At 36.7% G+C, this 19884-nt stretch overlaps 1 protein-coding gene across 3 annotated transcripts in view; it reads left to right on the forward strand.

Moving 5' to 3' along the window:
- STAG1 (stromal antigen 1) overlaps positions 1 to 19884 on the forward strand; it is a 505017-nt gene that overhangs the window by 155491 nt on the left and 329642 nt on the right. For all 3 annotated transcript variants that reach the window (XM_059889103.1, XM_059889102.1, XM_002685052.7), the window contains one exon: positions 3434 to 3536. In XM_059889103.1, the coding sequence (XP_059745086.1) occupies positions 3434 to 3536 (103 nt within the window). The remainder of the gene's footprint in view (positions 1 to 3433; positions 3537 to 19884) is intronic.

Below are 19884 nucleotides of genomic sequence, written 5' to 3' on the forward strand. Positions count from 1 at the left end.
ATGTTAGAAGCAGAGAGATAAGTTGTGATTAATTCAAAAAGTTGTGATTATGGTAGTAATCATAAAAAGAATCGGAGACGGAATTAGTACATAGAGAACGACTCAGGAGGATTTTTAACTGATGGCCTAAGAGAAAGACTGATGTGATTGTAGGTTTGAGTACAACAGGGTAATGGTGACAATAATAAGTTTATAAAACAGTGCAAATTTGGGTATTAATAAATTAGTTATTTAGTGATATTGCTTTGAATAGAGAGCTAGAAATAAGTCATACCTGGACTTAATTTTATGTGTGCTATTTGGTGAATTTGCGATGGTATGTAAAGAAGTGTTACACACACAGTTGAAAATCTTGAATTACAGATAGGTCTAGTGATAATATACTGAAGTCATTTGCATAAAAGTTCCACATCAATTGGATGAGATCTCCAAGAGAGGTTAGTTTAAAGGGAAAAGAGCAGATACTAATGAGATGAGCTTTAAGGGATCAAAACAAAGAGAATGGAGCTAAGAGCCGTCAGTGGAGCAGTTTCAGAAATATTAAGTTGTGAGTTGAGTTTACCATTTGCTTTGTACCCTTCCTCTTATTTGCAGTTGTATATAGATACAGTTAGTAATATAGAATTCAGTGAAGATAGTTTTGTTAATATTATCCATGTGTTTTTAATGCCATGCTAGGGCCAGTCTGTATTGGCCTGGAGAGCTGAATATTAAATTTCCAGGAATTTTGTGACCTTGTTAAATATAACATACATGCATGTGTGCATGCTGAGTTGCTTCTGTTGTATCCGACTCTTTGCGACCCTATGGATCTCTGTAGCCTTCCAGATTCCTCAGTCCATGGGATTCTCCAGGCCTGAAGACTGGAGTGGGTTGCCATGCCCTCCTCCAGGGTGTCTTCCCTACCCAGGGATAAAACGTGCATCTCTTATGTTTCCTGCATTGCAGGCGGATTCTTTACCACTTGCAGCCCTGAGAAGTCCAGATGTAACATAGCTGTTATGGAAAGTTAAATTGTGCAAGCTTAAAATTAAATAAATCCTATTAAAAATAAAAGTAAATTTTCAAAACTCATCACTTCCTAATTATTTTACATCTTACCATTTTCTATGCTCTCAAGGTTTTTATTTATTCCATGTATGGTGGAAATACTTTGTAGTAGTATACTACTATTGTTAATTACTTCTCAACTCTGTATTTGGTGATGTCACTTTGCTAGTTTGAATTTGGTTGTGATAAGAGTATTCACTTTATGAAAACCAGCAAACACAATAAATCAGAACTTAGTTTATTATTTTGTTGTTTGTAGACTCAATAAAGTGACGTAGAAATTGTTAATAAAGCAGATTAACCTTAAAGATGTATCAGGTCTTTAGTCATTATATTATGATACCACAAAAATTTGAGGACATATCCTTCTAGTGTTCGAGAACTATTACATATGCAATTCAGTAAAGAAGATGCTCACAACATTGACCAATGAGTGAAGTTCCAACAGATGGCTTTGTCATTTCTTTTGCATTCTGTTCATTAAAGTGCACAAAGGTATCAACTGTCTTGCACATCAAAAGCCTGTTCGCTCATCAGTTGAAACCATAGGTTAGCTAGGGATACAAGAGTTTCACAAAATTACCAAATCATTTTATATGAATCTGTAAACTAGATAGATGCTAAAAATTCTCCAAGCCAGGCTTCAGCAATACGTGAACCATGAACTTCCAGATGGTCAAGCTGCTTTTAGAAAAGGCAGAGGAACCAGGGATCAAATTGCCAACATCTGCTGGATCATGGAAAAAGCAAGAGAGTTCCAGAAAAACATCTATTTCTGCTTTATTGACTATGCCAAAGCCTTTGACTGTGTGGATCACAATAAACTGTGGAAAATTCTGGAAGAGATGGGAATACCAGACCACCTGATGTGCCTCTTGAGAAACCTGCATACAAGTCAGGAAGCAACAGTAAGAACTGGATATGGAACAATAGATTGGTTCCAAATAGGAAAAGGAGTATGTCAAGGCTGTATATTGTCACCCTGCTTATTTAACTTCTATGTAGAGTACATCATGAGAAACACTGGGCTGGAGGAAGCACAAGCTGGAATCAAGATTGCTGGGAGAAATATCAATAACCTCAGATATGCAGATGATACCACCCTTATGGCAGAAAGTGAAGAAGAATGAAAGAGCCTCTTGATGAACGTGAAAGAGGAGAGTGAAAAGTTGGCTTAAAGCTCAACATTCAGAAAACTAAGATCATGGCATCTGGTCCCATCACTTCATGGGAAGTAGATGGGGAAACACTGGAAACAGTGTCAGACTTTATTTTTCTGGGCTCCAAAATCACTATAGACAGTGATTGCAGCCATGAAATTAAAAGACGCTTACTTCTTGGAAGGAAAGTTATGACCAACCTAGACAGTGTCTTAAAAAGCAGAGACATTCCTTTGCCAACAGAGGTCTGTCTAGTCAAGGTTATGGTTTTTCCTGTGGTCATGTATGGATGTGAGAGTTGGACTATAAAGAAAGCTGAGCGCCGAAGAATTGATGCTTTTGAACTGTGGTGTTGGAGAAGACTTTTGAGAGTCCCTTGGACTGCAAGGAGATCCAACCAGTGCATTCTAAAGGAGATTAGTCCTGGGTGTTCTTTGGAAGGACTGATGCTAAAGCTGAAACTCCAATACTTTGGCCACTTCATGCAAAGAGTTGACTCATTGGAAAAGACTCTGATGCTGGGAGGGATTGGGGGCAGGAGGAGAAGGGGACGACAGAGGATGAGATGGTTGGATGGCATCACTGACTCAATGGACATGGGTTTGGGTGAACTCTGGGAGTTGGTGATGGTCAGGGAGTCCTGGCGTGCTGTGGTCATGGGGTTGCAAAGAGTTGGACCCGACTGAGTGATTGAACTGAACTAGATAGAATTTATGAAAAAGAATATTGTGCATTTTTATTATTGTTTGTAATTTGTGTGCTCTACTGCATTTACATTGGTACTGTTTCTAATAATTTATGTGCATAAGTTCTTTGAAGTGCCATTCTTAAACATTTACTAACACACTTTCATTATATTAGGAAATCAATAAAGTTCCTCCCAAGCCTTTATTTTTTTTTATATTCAAGAATCAGTCTTTTGCAGTTGTATTTTGCATTTATATTTTCTATAGCAGCTGCCATTTCCACAGTCATTTCCTTGTCTGTATTTCTCTGTTTGGAAAATCATTTTATTCATTGTTACATAATATTAACCAGGGAGGGTAATATTTTGAATTTGCTAAAGATTTTTTTCTGAACGTGAAAGCATAAACCACTTCTAATTAGCTATATGTGTACATACAGCAAAAGGTAAGAAAGCTAGAGGAATAGAGCTGCATTGTATTGTTAATAGGTATGTATTTATTAATTTGTTCACTAAAATAATGTATCATATTTTCTAGAGATTCAACTAATGAGACTACTGCCCATTCTGATGCTGGCAGTGAACTTGAAGAAACAGAGGTCAAAGGAAAAAGAAAAAGAGGTCGACCTGGCCGGCCTCCAGTATGTATATACTTGTCATCTTTGTTTCTATAATGGTTACCAAGTAAAGGTTCTTGATATGAGCTATATGTTAATTATAATACTGTAAATACTTTTTAAAATCGTACACATTAGAATGTCTTGGAAACTTTGCTTCATAAATAGCCTTAGCAGTGGTTAGAAAAAGAAAATTAATTATAGTATCTTTTTTGCTTTCCATGCCTCTCTTATAAATAAATGGTAGTCCATGTGAAGGAATTGGGAAGATGATCGACATGGAATGAGATGTAGTTATGATTTCCTTGCTTTTTATTTTTAGATGGAGCTCTGATTTCTTGTGAGCTCTTTATGCATTTTTGTAGTATTTGAGTTCAGTCTCAGAATATATTCTCATTTACACATGATTGAGAAGTTTAGAAAAGCTCTAATTATTCTTATTGTATGGTATCTTTATGTCATAGGAGTACACCGTCATTTAATTGAAAGTAGTACTGTCAGAGGCAGTAGTATCAATGGTATCAGTGGGTTAAAGCTTGTATTATTTTATACTCACCTTTATGAGTATAAAGGTGAGTTGACTTTGTTATTGCAGTTTTAAAATTTTATTTTATAAAAATTCTTACTATGAAAAAAAAAATTCTTATTATGGACAAATTTAGCCTCCTTCTGTGGAAGTCATAATAGTATAATAAACTCTGCATATAAATCTAAGTTACGGCAGTTATCAAGTCATTGCCAATCTTTTTTTCCTGTGTTATTTTTGAAGGTCATTCTAGATAGCATTCTATCTTTGAATATTTCAGAATGTATCTAAAAGATAAGGGCTTTCCTTCTCTTTTTTAAACATCACTGCATGACTTAGCAACTAAACAACAACAACCAATATCATTCTTATAATGCAAGATGACAGTATTTTAGTAAAATCACCAAATAAGACATTTAAAGTTTATAATCATCTCATAAATATTATCTTTTAAAAACTAGCTTGTTAGTTTGACTCATGATCTACCTATTGCAATCAGTGGTTATGTTATTTAACCAGTTATTATATATGTATGTCATCTGTAGTGACTTAAAAATGTTTTTTCGGAGAAGGCAATGGCACCCCACTCCAGTACTCTTGCCTGGAGGATCCCATGGACGGAGGAGCCTGGTAGGCTGCAGTTCATGGGGTCGTGAAGAGTCGGACACGACTGAGCGACTTCATTTTCACTTTTCACTTTCATGCATTGGAGAAGGAAATGGCAACCCACTTCAGTGTTCTTGCCTGGAGAATCCCAGGGACGGGGGAGCCTGGTGGGGTGCCGTCTATGGCGTCGAACAGAGACGAACATGACTGAAGCGACTTAGCAGCAACAAAAATGTTTTTTATGTTAATTTTGTTCTATTAATATTTCTCTGTTTGCCACAGTTTCTTATTAGATTCAGTGAAACTCCATAGCATTTACTTTCCAGGACAATCTTACAACAACAAAGAAAGGGATAGAAGGATGACATCTACAGTTTTCTTTACACTTGATTTTATCCTTCACCTTTATGTAAAGTAAAAAATAGTGGAGGAAAAGACATATATCATAGGCAGTCTTTATAATCCTTTATTTTGTAGAAGTATTTGATGCTATGGTATTCCTTTAAAAAACATGTTGGGCAAAGTGAGAGTCTTGTAGCTAGAAGCGGTAGACTCTTTGAGTTTGTCTTACTACTATATGGTTTTTCTAAGACTATTGGCAAGTCACATTGCCTTCTCTACAATTCATTGTTTATAAGTACACATTTTGAAATAAGACTAAAGTTGCTTGAAGATAATAGAATATACTGCAAACATGATTGCTTTCTTGAATTTGTTCCCCTCCAGTTAAAATTCTTTACTTAATAATTCAGGTTAAGTGCTGTCTTCTTCAAGAACACCTTTATTTATTTTCCTAAACAGAATTTATCACCCCTTCAGCAGTCTGTTGTATTATTTTTTATAACCTATTTAGTTTTGACTTGTCTATAGCTATAGTCTACAGCTATATTCATGTAATGTTTTGCTTTCCTGATGAAAAGGAGTCTGTGTATCCAAATGCTTAGCTTTTTTGTGGTTAGAAATAAGATTTTATTTTTAGTGAAATTGGCTTCCCTGGTGGTTCAGACTGTAAAGAATCTGTAGTGCAGGAGACTGAGGTTGTGTCTGTGGGTAGGGAAGATCCTCTGGACAAGGGAATGACTACCCACTCCATTATTCTTGCCTGGAGCATTCCATAGGCAGAGGACCCTGGTAGGCTACAGTCCGTGAGTTTGCAAAGAGTCCGACATGACTGAAGGACTAACACTGACTTTAGTGAAACTGCTACTACATAATCTAATATGTAAATAGTACATGTTCATCCCATGTTTCTAGTATGGAAAAACTGTCAACCATCATAGAATAATAGCATTCTAGAGACATGTGTTAGACTCTAGTCCTTATATTCACACTCATTAGTCACATAGCTTTTTATATTTTTACCTGACTCAGACCCATTTCTTAACTTTGGAAACAAAAGAGCTGCCTGAGTTTCTACTCTGGGCTTTGTACTGTATTGATGTTTTTTATGTCATTTAATCTTCATACCAGTACTGTTAAATAGGTCTTGTATGCAGTTTACAAAGTAGAAAACAAAAAAAGAAAGTGGCTGAGGTCACACTGTTGCATAAGGAACAAAGCTAGGATTTAAATTCATAACCTGCCTCCCAAATTCTTTCCCTCAAGAATGCCAAAATACCAAGATGTTAATTAAAATTGAGAGGTATAATTGTCAGAATGATCATATTTGAGTTATTCCACAGTACCTGTTCTGAAGATGGCTTGGGCACTTGCCCTCAACTGGCTCCATTTTGAACAATTCTAAGTTTTGGTTCATAAACTTTTTGTTACTATTCATTCTTGTTAAAAGGACTTTATGGATCTCTTATTTTACTAATTTACTCAGTGAAATGAAGAACAAATTGTATAAGGACTTCTGCTTTGGGCAGCATTATTTTCCTTATTTCTAAATTCTTAGGAGACATTTCATTTTTGGTGTTTCTTTTCAGTAGGTTATTATTTCAGAGACTTTTCTTACTGAACTGTTACTTTGCAGATGTCCTAATTCGTACTTGTTAATTATTGTGGCTCTGAAAGGATGATGCTATCCAAGAGTTGCACTCAGTATGTCAGAGGATCTGGAAGACCCAGCAGTGGCCACAGGACTAGAAAAGGTCAATCCTCATCCCAATTCCCAAGAAGGGTAGTACTAAAGAATGTTCAAATCAAAGGACAGTTGTAGTCCTCTCCCTTGCTAGTAAGGTCATGCTTAAAATCTTGCATGCTAAGCTTCAGCATTATGTGAACCAAGAACTTCCAGATGTCCACACTGGGTTTGAAAAAGGCAGAGGAACCAGAGATCAAATTGCCAACATCTGCTGGATAATAGAGAAAGTAAAGGAATACCAGAAAAACCATGTTTCATTGTCTGTGCTAAAGCCTTTGACTCTGTGAATCATAACAAACTACGGAAAGCTCTTAAAGAAATGGAAATACCAGACCATGTTACCTGTCTCCTGAGAAACCTGTATGTGAGTCAAGAAGCAACAGTTCACACCCTGTATGGAACAACTGATTGGTTCAGGATCGAGAAAGGAATACGACAGGGCTGTCTGCTGTCACTGTGTTTGTTTACACGCTGAACACATTATGAGAAATGCCGGATGGGACGATTTACAATGTGGAATCAAAATAGACAGTAGAAATATCAACAACCTCAGATATGTGGATGATACCACTCTAATGGCAGAAAACAAAGAGGTATCAAAGAGCTTCTGGATGAGGGTGAAGGAGGAGAGTAGTAAAACTGGCTTAGAACTAAGTATTAAAAAACTAATGGGATCTGGCCCCATTCAGTTCAGTTCAGTTCAGTACAGTCACTGAGTTGTGTCCGACTCTTTGCAACCCCATGAGCCGCAGCACGCCAGGCCTTCCCTGTCCATCACCAACTCCCGGAGTTCACTCAAACTCAGGTCCATCGAGTCAGTGATGCCATCTAGCCATCTCATCCTCTGTCGTCCCCTTTTCCTCCTGCCCCCAATCCCTCCCAGCATCAGAGTCTTTTTCATGAGTCAACTCTTCCCATGAGGTGGCCAAAGTACTGGAGTTTTAGCTTCAGCATCATTCCTTCCAAAGAACACCCAGGACTACTCTCCTTTACAATGGACTGGTTGGGTCTCCATGAAGTCCAAGGGATGCTCAAGAGTCTTCTCCAACACCACAATTCAAAAGCATCAATTCTTTGGCGCTTAGCTTTCTTAACTGTCCAACTCTCACATCCATACATGACCACTGGAAAAACCATAGCTTTGACTAGATGGACCTCTGTTGGCAAAGTAATGTCTCTGCTTTTGAATACGCTGTCTAGGTTGGTCATAACTTTCCTTCCAAGAAGTAAGCGTCTTTTAATTTCATGGTTGCAGTTACCATCTGCAGTGATTTTGGAGCCCCCAAAAATAAACTCAGCCACTGTTTCCACTGTTTCTCCATCTATTTTCCATGAAGTGATGGAACCAGATGCCATGATCTTAGTTTTCTGAATGTTGAGCTTTAAGCCAACTTTTTCACTGTCCACTTTACTTTCATTAAGAGGCTTTTTAGTTCCTCTTCACTTTCTGTCATAAGGGTGGTGTCATCTGCATATTTGGGATTATTGATATTTCTCCTGGCAATCCTGATTCCAGCTTGTGCTTCTTCCAGCCCAGCGTTTCTCATGATGTACTCTGCATAGAAGTTAAATAAGCAGGGTGACAGTATACAGCCTTGACATACTCCTTTTCCAATTTGGAACCAGTCTATTGTTCCATGTCTAGTTATAACTGTTGCTTCCTGACCTGCATGCAGGTTTCTCAAGAGACAGGTCAGGTGGTCTGGTATTCCCATCTCTTTCAGAATTTTCCAGTTTATTATCATCCACACAGTCAAAAGCTTTGGCATATTCAATAAAGCAGAAATAGATGTTTTTCTGGAACTCTCTTGCTTTTTCCATGATCCAGCGGATGTTGGCAATTTGATCTCTGGTTCCTCTGCCTTTTCTAAACCCAGCTTGAACATCTGGAAGTTCACGGTTCACGTATTGCTGGCTTGGAGTTCACGAAGCCTGGCTTGGAGAATTTTGAGCATTACTTTACTAGTGTTATAACTGGACATGGAACAACAGACTGGTTCCAAATAGGAAAAGGAGTATGTCAAGGCTATATATTGTCACCCTGCTTATTTAACTTCTATGCAGAGTACATCATGAGAAACGCTGGGCTGGAAGAAGCATAAGCTGGAATCAGGATTGCCAGGAGAAATATCAATAATCCCAAATATGCAGATGACACCACCCTTATGACAGAAAGTGAAGAGGAACTAAAAAGCCTCTTAATGAAAGTGAAAGAGGAGAGTGAAAAAGTTGGCTTAAAGCTCAACATTCAGAAAACGAAGATCATGGCATCTGGTCCCATCACTTCATGGGAAATAGATGGAGAAACAGTGGAAACAGTGGCTGAATTTTTTTTAGGGGCTCCAAAATCACTGCAGATGGTAATTGCAGCCATGAAATTAAAAGACGCTTACTCCTTGGAAGTAAAGGTATGACCAACCTAGATAGCGTATTCAAAAGCAGAGACATTACTTTGCCAACAAAGGTCCATCTAGTCAAGGCTATGGTTTTTCCAGTGGTCATGTATGAGTGTGAGAGTTGGACTGTGAAGAAAGCTGAGCGCCGAAGAATTGATGCTTTTGAATTGTGGTGTTGGAGAAGACTCTTGATCGTCCCTTTGACTGCAAGGATATGCAACCAGTCTATTCTAAAGGAGATCAGTCCTGGGTGTTCTTTGAAAGGAATGATGCTAAAGCTGAAACTCCAGTACTTTGGCCACCTCATGGGAAGAGTTGACTCATTGGAAAAGACTGTGATGCTGGGAGGGATTGGGGGCAGGAGGAGAAGGGGATGACAGAGGATGAGATGGCTAGATGGCATCACTAACTCGATGGACCTGAGTTTGAGTGAACTCCGGGAGTTGGTGAGGGACTTGGAGGCCTGGCGTGCTGCAGTTCATGGGGTTGCCAAGAGTTGGACATGACTGAGTGACTGAACTGAACTGAGACAGTGTGTTCAAAAGCAGAAACATTACTCTGCTGACAAAAGTCTGTATATTCAAGGCTATTGTCTTCCCACCGGTCACATATGGTTGTGAGAGCGGGACATAAAGTACGCAGAACACCAAAGAATTGATGCCTTCAAACTGTGGTGCTGGAGAAGACTCTTGAGAGTCTCTTGGACTGGAAGGAGATTAAACCAGTCAATCTTAAGGGAAATCAAGGCTGAATATTCCTTGAAAGGACTGAAGCTGAAGTTTCAGTGTTTGTTCACCTGATGTGAACAGCTGACTCCCTGGAAAAATTCTTGATGCTGGGAAATATTGAGGGCAGAAGAAGAAGTCGTTGTCAGAAGAATAGGCTGGATGGTGTCACCAATGCAATGAACATGAACTTGGGTAAACTTTGGGAGATGGTGAGTGACAGGGAGGCCTGGTGTACTGCAGTCCATGGGGTTGCAAAGTATTGGACAAGACTGAGTAACTGAACAACAACAATTCAAATAATTATTGATCTCCAAACAAACACTATATAGTATCATGTTTCTTCTACCCTTGTGATTTTATTAGGAATTAATGAACATCGTTTTCTCTCTCTACACCATCTGTAAGCTCATGTTACCCAGATTTATGTCTCCAGCTTGAACTTTACTCTGGATTCCAGACCACATCTAGTATCCACTGAGAATCATCATTTAGGTATTTAATGGTCCCAAGATATTTAAAAAAGCCAAACTTTCACGCTTCCTATCCCCTGCTCAGCCCTTTCATGGTAGCTTTGTTCTTCTAGTCGCTCAGCTGTAAACCATGTAGCCATTGAATCTTTCTTTCCCAGACTATATCTAAACTATCAACATATGTTGTCTAATTGATTTGCAAATTGCATCAGTCATTTTTTTACTGTAATGCTGAGTTAAGCCACCATCATGTGCTTTTGTTGAAACCTATCATGTGTGGTCCTTGACTCAGAGTCCTGTGTCATCTTTTCAGTGGGGACTCCCTTAATGATCGTATCTGGAATTGTGTATCTTCCCTCCTACTGCAAGGGACTTTTTGTCTTCATCGTGTGTGTGTGTGTGTGTGTGTGTGTGTGTGTGTTTTCTCCCCTTTTTGTCCTCATCGTATGTGTGTTTGTGTGTTCTCCCCTTTCTCTGTAGTACTTATTGTTATCTCACATAGTATGTCCTTGAGGTGTTTATTCATTGTCTGACTTCCTGGTGGCTCAGACGGTAAGCCTACAATGCAGGAGACCCGGGTTTGATCCCTCGGTTGGGAAGAGCTCCTGGGGAAGGAAATAGCAACCCACTCCAGTACTCTTGCCTGGAAAATTCCATGGACGGAGGAGTCTGGTAGGCTACAGTCCATGGGGTCGCAAAGAGACGGACACGAATGAGCGACTTAAATGTCAATGTCAGTGTCTGTTAGAAGGTAAGCTGCTTGAAGTGAGGGATTTTTATCTGGTTTGTTTACTGCTCTATACTACTGTTTGACTTCAGTGACTGTTTATTGAGTTAATGAATGGTGTTTAATTTTGTTAAATCATCACTCTTTTTTCCTTAGTGTTTAAAATTTTTTAAATTTTGAGATAATTTCAGTCACAGATGAATTCCAAGAATTCTACAAAGAATTCCTGTGCAGATTCTTCATGCATATTGTCCAAATGTTAACATGTTACAATATTTGCTTTATCATATTTTCTCTCTCTCTATATATACAGACAAATGCATAAATGTAAGTATACATTTATATATACAAATTTACTATATACAAATTATTATTTTTTAACTCTTTGAGAGTACTTTGTTGACATGATGCCACTTAACTCCTAGTACTTTATTTAGTATACATTTTCTTAAAATCAAATATATTCTTCACAACCACAGTACATGTTTGAAAAATAAGGAAAACAATATTTGTATAATACTGACCTTATGTGCATAAATTTCATTCAGATTTTGTCTGATATTCTAATAATGCCCTAAATAAAAGAAAAAAGTTTTTTTCCCCTTGGTTCATGATCCAGTCCAGGATTTCATGTTTCTTTTAGCTGTCATGTAAATCAGCATAACTGTAACGTCACTTGTCTTTACTCTCTGGTTTAATGTTTTATTATGTTTTTTGTTCTCCATTCTATTTAAGTGAGAACCAGTACTTATATTCTGAACATTATTTAACTTTCATATTTGTGTAGGGTAAGTAGGAAAAGTAAAAAAAGAGATACAATTTTTACTTTTCTGCCCATATATTCATGTACATAGAAAATTTAGTGTAGCATATACAACAAAACATTAACAATGAGTATGAGAAGTAAAGGTTAACAAGTGAATATATTTTTGAAAATTAGATATTCTAAATTCCTTGGTACTATTGTTTATGTTATGAATTTTATGATATATATTTTATAAATTTAATCACTTCATAGTATTCTGCCTGTAATTATCTAATTGATTCCCTATTCTTGAACATAAATGTTAAAATTTGCTTACTAATTTAAACCATGCAGACATAAGGTTATATCTCAGGAATAAATTTTGTTCTAGAGCCATAGATACTTTTTAGTCTAGATTCTTAAAATTAGAATTTATTACTCAAAAGATATGCTATATATTTTGAAGGTTTTAATGTATGTTACCGCCTTACTTTTCACACAACAAAATATATGGCATTACTTATATTACTTTTGAGTATACTGATTGTTAAATCTTTTCTGATTTTTTTTAAGTACTGTAACATTTTGTCAATATGTTCTGCAATAGTGGTCATTTGTATTTCTTTTCTGAATTGCCTATTGGTCCTTTTCCATACCACTTTTTCTATTTTTAATTTTCTAAGCAACTGAAATATCTTTTTAAAATAGTTTTTGCAGCTTAAGCCTACATACTTTTATGATCAGTTTTGGAAATGTAATTATCAGTTGGATTTGTATCTATCTCCTCTTTGTCAAGTCAGCTTTCTTATTTTATTTTGAAATTTTTTTCATTGAACATTTCTTCTATAGACTAACATTTAGTTCTGGCTTCCTTAATTATGCTAAAAGATACCATAATTTTTCCAGGAATCTAGAATTAAAACAGCAGTCACCATTTAATTTCCTCATCCCAAATCCCTTCCCCTCCATCCTATATCTAATGAGATTCCAAGTCTCATGAATTTTTGTTTCATAATGTCTTATACAATCTGTCCCTTTTTTTTACATTTCCAATGTTCCTTTCTTTAGGCCTCACTTTAAAGGACTTTGTAGTTACCTTCCTGTTTTTAAACTTTTCCCTGTTCCATCCTATTTTTTAAATCACTGCCAGGTTGACCCTTTTTTATTTTAACTTGTTCAAATATTAAGAAGCATCTTTTTATTTGGGGCAAGTTCTTCTAACTTATTTTATTGTGTTTGTAAACTCATAACCTTTTATTCAGTCAAATACATCTCTTTTGTCCTTCTGTATATGGCTTGTGTGTTTTTACTTATTCCTGGGTGTTCATTGGAAGGACTGATGTTGAAGTTGAAACTCCAATACTTTGGCCACCTGATGTGAAGAGCTGACTCATTTGAAAAGACCCTGATACTGGGAAAGATTGAGGGCATGAGGAGAAGCGGACGACAGAGGATGAGATAGTTGGATGGCATCACCGACTCAGTGGACATGAGTTTGGGTCGACTCCGGGAGTTGGTGATGGACAGGGAGGCCTGGTGTGCTGTGTGGTTCATGGGGTTGCAAAGAATCAGACACGACTTAGCCACTGAACTGAACTGAACCTTAACTCATGGTGTTTATTTTCTTTTTGAAATCTTTGTTTCCTAAATTCTGTTCGTAGTAATCTAACTAATTTTATTAATTGTATTTAATTGACCAAGTCTCAATTTTATACTTATCTCTAGTGTGACGTTTTCCCTGATTATCAGTCAGTGAAAGTTATTTTTCCTTTCATAGAACCGTTCCAGTGCTTATCTTAAAGCAAGTTTCCATGAAAAGTCTTTTTTTAAAATATACTATAGTTTATTGTAGTTATTTGTGTTTCTGTTTCAGTTGTTAGTTTCTGAAGATTTTACTTTAAGCTACCCCACATATTTAATATTCATTATTTGTGAAAGGATGAGGATTACTTTATATTCATACCTCATGAATAAGTTTAGGTTAGGCTCAGTTTCTCTCTCTGTTTCTTAAAGTTTGTAGACAATTTATTGTACATATAGACTGCAATTTATCCTGTAGAGAACTTGTGGGATAGAGTAGGTTTGGAAAATCTTCTTGTCCAATTATGCCAACTTAAAATAGTTTACTAGAAGTGTAGATATACATTTAAATTAAGTAGTATAGAGTTGAAGTAAAGCATTTGTTCTAAAGATTGGTCTGCTGCTGCTGCTGCTGCTGCTGCTAAGGCGCTTCAATCGTGTCCAACTCTGTGTGACCCCATAGATGGCAGCCCACCAGGCTCCCCCATCCCTGGTATTCTCCAGACAAGAACACTAGCGTGGGTTGCCATTTCCTTCTCCAGTGCATGAAAGTGAAAAATGAAAGTGACATCACTCAGTTGTGTCCTTCTCTTATTGACCCCATGGACTGCAGCCTACCAGGCTCCTCCGTCCATGGGATTCTCCAGGCAAGCGTACACTCTGACGTTAAAATGCATCATTTTCACAAAGTGAACGATGTATATAGGTTTTTGAATTCCTGAGTCTGTTTTCCAGAAAATTCATTACTTTATACATTGAGTCAGGGTTTGTTTTAGAAAGTCGTCCGCCCACTCCCCTCCCCGCCCCCCAGGTATTTGTTCGTGTCTTTTTTCCCCACAGTGTCCCTTGAATTACCTATAGCAGTGAATACCTGAACCCTGTGTACTATAGATGTCTCACTTGCACTATGGTTTATGGGATTTGAAGCTTCAGTGTCCCTCGTCCACCACCAAATGACAGAATTGTATTAGGATGTTGAAAAATACATTTTAAACACTGTGAGTTTTTTGAGAGATAGTGTGCTACTATATAGAAGGATCAACTGTTTAATATTTTTGGCACATAGTAACTGGACAATGAATATAGAAAGAAAAGTTGTGTTGAATGAGTGAAAGAAATTGTCTGATACATTCTGTAGATTGAATCAATTTGAGCATGTCTCTTTGCTCGTGATTAAATTCACGTAATGCATATTTGATAATATTACCGCTTAGTGTCACTTGGGCTATTAAGCATAAATTCTTAGAGGTAGAATAAATGAGCCTCTGTGAGATAAGACATGAGAAGCTAGGCATGCATACTTGGTTGAGGCACATATTTGGAAAGAGGTTCACTTTCCATTAGTGGAAGAAAGATTTACTAGACAGGTAATAGCTGGGATAAATGGAGTAAGCTGATCATCTTCTACCAGGGAAACTGTAACTCTAGGATCATAAGGTACATCTGGTCTAGAGCTAGCACCTGTATTGCCTGGTAGCCTGTTATGAGGGCCCCACCCAATGGCCTGGGATTCAAGGATAGGATTTCAGTCCCTGAGACAAACTGATAATGGACAGGAATCTACCTCCAGGGAACTGAGTTACTGGCTGGGTTTCTAAGGCATTAGTAACCTCCGAATTAAGGGAAAGACTCAGTTTTTTTTTTTTTTTCTATTAACTTATTTAAATCGAAGCATAATTAATCTGTAATATTGTTAGTTTCAGGTATGCAACAAAGTGATTCAGGTTATATAATTCAGATTATTTTCCATTATAGGTTATAGATCATTATAGGTTATTATAAGATATTGAGTATATTTCTTTGTGCTTACAGTAAGCACATTTCTTGTTGCTTATCTGTTTTAGTTGTTTGTATCTATTAATTCCGTATTCCTAATTTATCCTTTCCCCTTTGGTAACCATGTTTGTTTTCTACACCTGTGAGTATGTTTCTATTTTGTATACAGATACATTTTTTTTTTTTTTAGATTCCACATATGAGTGATATAATATTTGTTTTTCTCTGTCTTACTTTATTAAATATAATATTCTCTAGGTACATCTGTGTTGCTGCAAATGGTAATATTTTTTGTTGTGCCTGAGTTATACTACATTATATATGTGCCACATCTTTTTAAGCCAGTTGACTGTTGAGGGACACTTGGGTTGTTTCCATGTCTTGACTTTTGTATTTAGTGCTGCTGTGAACATTGGGATGGATGTATCTTTTTGAGTTGGAGTTCTCATTTTTTTCCTGATTTATACCCAAGAGTGGAATTGCTGGATAATATGGTAGCTTCATTTTCAGTTTTTTTTTTTGTTTGTTTGTTTTTAAGGAACCTCCATACTGTACCATGTGACTGTATCAGTTTATATAACCATCAACAGTGTAGGACGGTTCCCTTTTCTCTAGACCCTCTTCAACATTTATTTCTAGACTTGTTGATAAAGCTATTCTGACCAGTGTGAGGTGTTCTGTTACATTTCTTTATAGTAAAATGAAATATCAGAAAGAGAAAGCTAAAGAAAAATCTCATTTAAAGTTGTGTCAAAAATTACCTAAGAATAAACTTAACCAAGTTGAAAGGCCTATATGCTGACAATGATAATACATTGATAAAGGAAACTGAAAATGATTTAAAGAAATTGAAAGATATCCCATGCTCCTAAATTGGAATAATTAATAGTTCAAATGTCGATAGTGCCCAAAGGAGTCCACAGATTTAATGCAATCTATATGAAAATGCCCATAACATTTTCATAGAACTAGACCAAATGGCCCTGAAATTTATATGGAACCCAGAATTGCCAAAGCAATACTGAGGGAACAGAACAAAGCTGGAGGGGTAACCCTTCCAGACTTCAGACTATGCTACAAAGGTATAGTAACTGAAACAGTGTGATATTGGCATGAAAAACAGGCATATAGATCAATGGAACAGAATAGAGAGCCCAGAAATAGACCCATGTGTTCACAGGCAAGTAATCTATGACAAAGGAGGTAGGAATATACAATGGGAAAAAGAAAAGACACACCCTCTTCAATAAGTTGTGTTGGGAAAACTGGACAGCTGTATTTTAAACAATGAAATTGGAACATCCCTGTGTACTATGTACATTAATAAACTAAAAAATGCTTTAATGATCTAAAGAAATGACACTATATTATCTCCTGGAAGAGAAAATAGGCTAGACATTCTCTCTGACACAAATGGTAGCAATATTTTCTTCAAGTAGTTTCCCATGGCAAAAGAAATAAAAGAAAAGATAAAGAAATGGGGCTTCATTAAACTTAAAAGCTTTTGCACAGGTTTTGCACAAAGGAAACCATCAACAAAAGAAAAGACAACCTCGGAATGGGAGAAAATATTTTTAAATGATATGACTGACAAGGGATTAATAACCAGAATATACAGACAGCTCATTCAACTCAATATTGTGGAAACAAACAGCTCAGTCAAAAAAGGAGGGGAGGCAGAAGACCAAAGAGTATATATCCAAAGAAGATATATAGATGGTCAATAGGCACATGGAAAGATACTCATTGCTAATTGTTAGAGAAATGCAAATTAAAGCCACAGATGAGATATTATTTCACACTGGTCAGTATGGCTCAGTTCTTAAGATGGCACCACTGGAAACTGGACCAGTCAAGTAAGTTTGATACAGAGCATCACCCATTTCTTTCATTTGAGAGCACCGTGATTTCTTGTCCAGGAATGAGACTATGTTTACAGGTGTCCTAACCTTTGTATCAAAAATATGTAACCAAGGGAGTCTGAAAAGTCACAAGATACTAAAAGGTAATGTTTATATTATTACCCTTTGAAATATTAAGTTGTACAAAAGTAATTATGTCGTCATGAATTTTAAATCATTATAACTAGGCTCAAATACATCTTTATTAATCAAAATAGGAACCATTGCAATCACCACATTTTTGCCAATGAGAAATAAATTTGTTTATTCCTCTAGCATAAAAGTCAGTGCTTTGGGATTCAGTGAATTCTTGGAAAACAGTTTCTGTGTCTTGCTGGTCGTGGAAGCATTTTCCCTGCAAAAAGTTGTGAAGATGCTTGAAGAGGTAATTGGTTGGCGAGAGGTCAGCTAAATATGGGGGATAAAATAGAACTTTGTCACCCAGTTCATTCAACTTTTGAAGCTTTAGTTGTGTTATGCGCATTTGGGCATCTTTGTGAAGAATTGGCTCATTCTGTTTACTAATGCTGACTGCAGGCATTGCACTTTTCAATGCATCTCATCGGTTTGCTGAGCATAATTCTTAGATACAATGGTTTTGCCAAGATTCAGAAAGCTGTGGTGGATCAGACCGGCAGCAGATCACCGAACAGTGATTGTTACCTTTTTGGGTGCAAGTTTAGCTTTGGAAAGTGTTTCGGAACTTCTTCTCGGTCCAGCCACTGAACTGGTCGTTATCAGTTATTCCATACAATATACTTTTCCTTGCACATCACAATTCAATCGAGAAATGGTTTGTGGCTATTGTGAGTCAAAATGACGCTTTTTTATGATCTTCAGTCAGCTTATGAGGCACCTATTTACCAAGCCTTTCCACCTTTCCAATTTGCTTCAAATGCCTAATGACTGTAGAATGGTTTATATTCAGTTCTTTGACAACTTCATGTGTAGTTGTAAGAGGATTGGCTTCGATGATTGCTCTCAATTAGTTGTTGTCTGTTTCTGATGGTTGGGCACTATACTCCTCATCTTCAAGGCTGTTGTGTAGTTTGCAAAACTTCTTGAACCACCAGCAGTTCCTAGGCCAGATGCATTGTTGATGTGAGTTGTCACTGATGCTTTATGACCTATTTTGAACTCAAAAAAAAAAAAAAAACGCTCAAATTTTGCTTTCTAGAAGAAATATAAAATAAAGAGCAAGTGTTAAGTCATTAGGAAAAAAAGTGAGAAATGTACATTTAAATGATGTATATGATAATCACATGTATTTAACAGTATATTCCAGTATCAAACAGCAAAGTTCAACAGTGCAAAACCACATTTACTTTTGCACCATCCTAATAGCTTTGTGAGGATAGAGGTTATGATGTTAGATTGTACAAGGTTGGAGAGTCTAATCAGGAGATAAACCTTCACCAGTAATTCAAACAGAAAAATGTAATTTGAGAAATTATCATTTGTTGAAAATTCTTTAATCATTTATCATTCAAGGATTGTGAATTAAGACAACTAACTGTCTCCGTGTTAGAGTGGCTGAAATCTAAGAACCTGGCAATACCAATTTCCTGGCACGAATGTGAAGCAACAGAAGCTGGAACTCATTGCTTGTTAGAATGTGAAATGGTGTTGCCACTTTGGAAGACTGGAAGTTTTGTACTAAGCTAAACATAGTTTTACCATATGATCTGGTAATCCTAGGTGTTTGCACAATGGATTTGGAAGTTTTGTTTATACAAAATTCTGCATGTAAATTCTTATAGGAGTTTTATTCCTAACTGCCAAAAGTGGTGGGCAGGATGTCCACCGTTAGGTAGATGGATGACAAAACATGGTACATGCATACAGTGGAATATTGTTTACAGATAAACAGAAATGAGCTATTCACCTACTAAAAGACATGGATCAATCTTTAATTTGTTTTGTTAAGATGAAAAATACCAGTATGAAAGTGTATGCTGTGTGACTACAATTACATGACTGTGTAAAAGACAAAACAGTAGTGGTGATTAAAAAATATTTTTTGGAGTTTGCCAAGGGAAAGTGGGAGGGTTAAATGTGAAGCACAGGCATTTTTTAAGGTAGTGAAACTTTTTTCTGTTATACCATAATTGTGCATTCATGACACTATGTATTTGTCAAAAATCATCAAACTTTTCATAAAAAGTGAATTTTATTAATTCACATGTTTTAAAAATCATTTGTAAGGTCAGGGGAATACTAGGATGGAATGTAGAGTGAATCAATATCATCTAACACTGTTGCTGACTTTAGTAACTTTGGAAATGAGTCTGTAAGACTAAAGTCGAAGAAAACTGCTGTACACAATGCATAAAAGAACTTGCAATCTAGTTCATAAAATTGTTTCCCATGGGGTAGGGCTTAAAATACTACTAGGGCTTAAAATACTGCTATATAAGTACACTGATGAGAGCCAGATTTCTCACTGTTGGAGTGGGAGTTTGTAGATGAGTAAGGGGAGGAAGCATCCATATGCTAATGGATTAGAGTTGGAGATACCAGTTACAAAAAAAATTTGCTTTACTTAATATAGATAACAGATCATTGCATACAGAAATATTTGTAGTTATGTGTATATACATGGAACATACAT

The sequence above is a fragment of the Bos taurus genome, chromosome 1 (assembly GCF_002263795.3).
Source record: "Bos taurus isolate L1 Dominette 01449 registration number 42190680 breed Hereford chromosome 1, ARS-UCD2.0, whole genome shotgun sequence".
NCBI lineage: Eukaryota > Metazoa > Chordata > Mammalia > Artiodactyla > Bovidae > Bos > Bos taurus.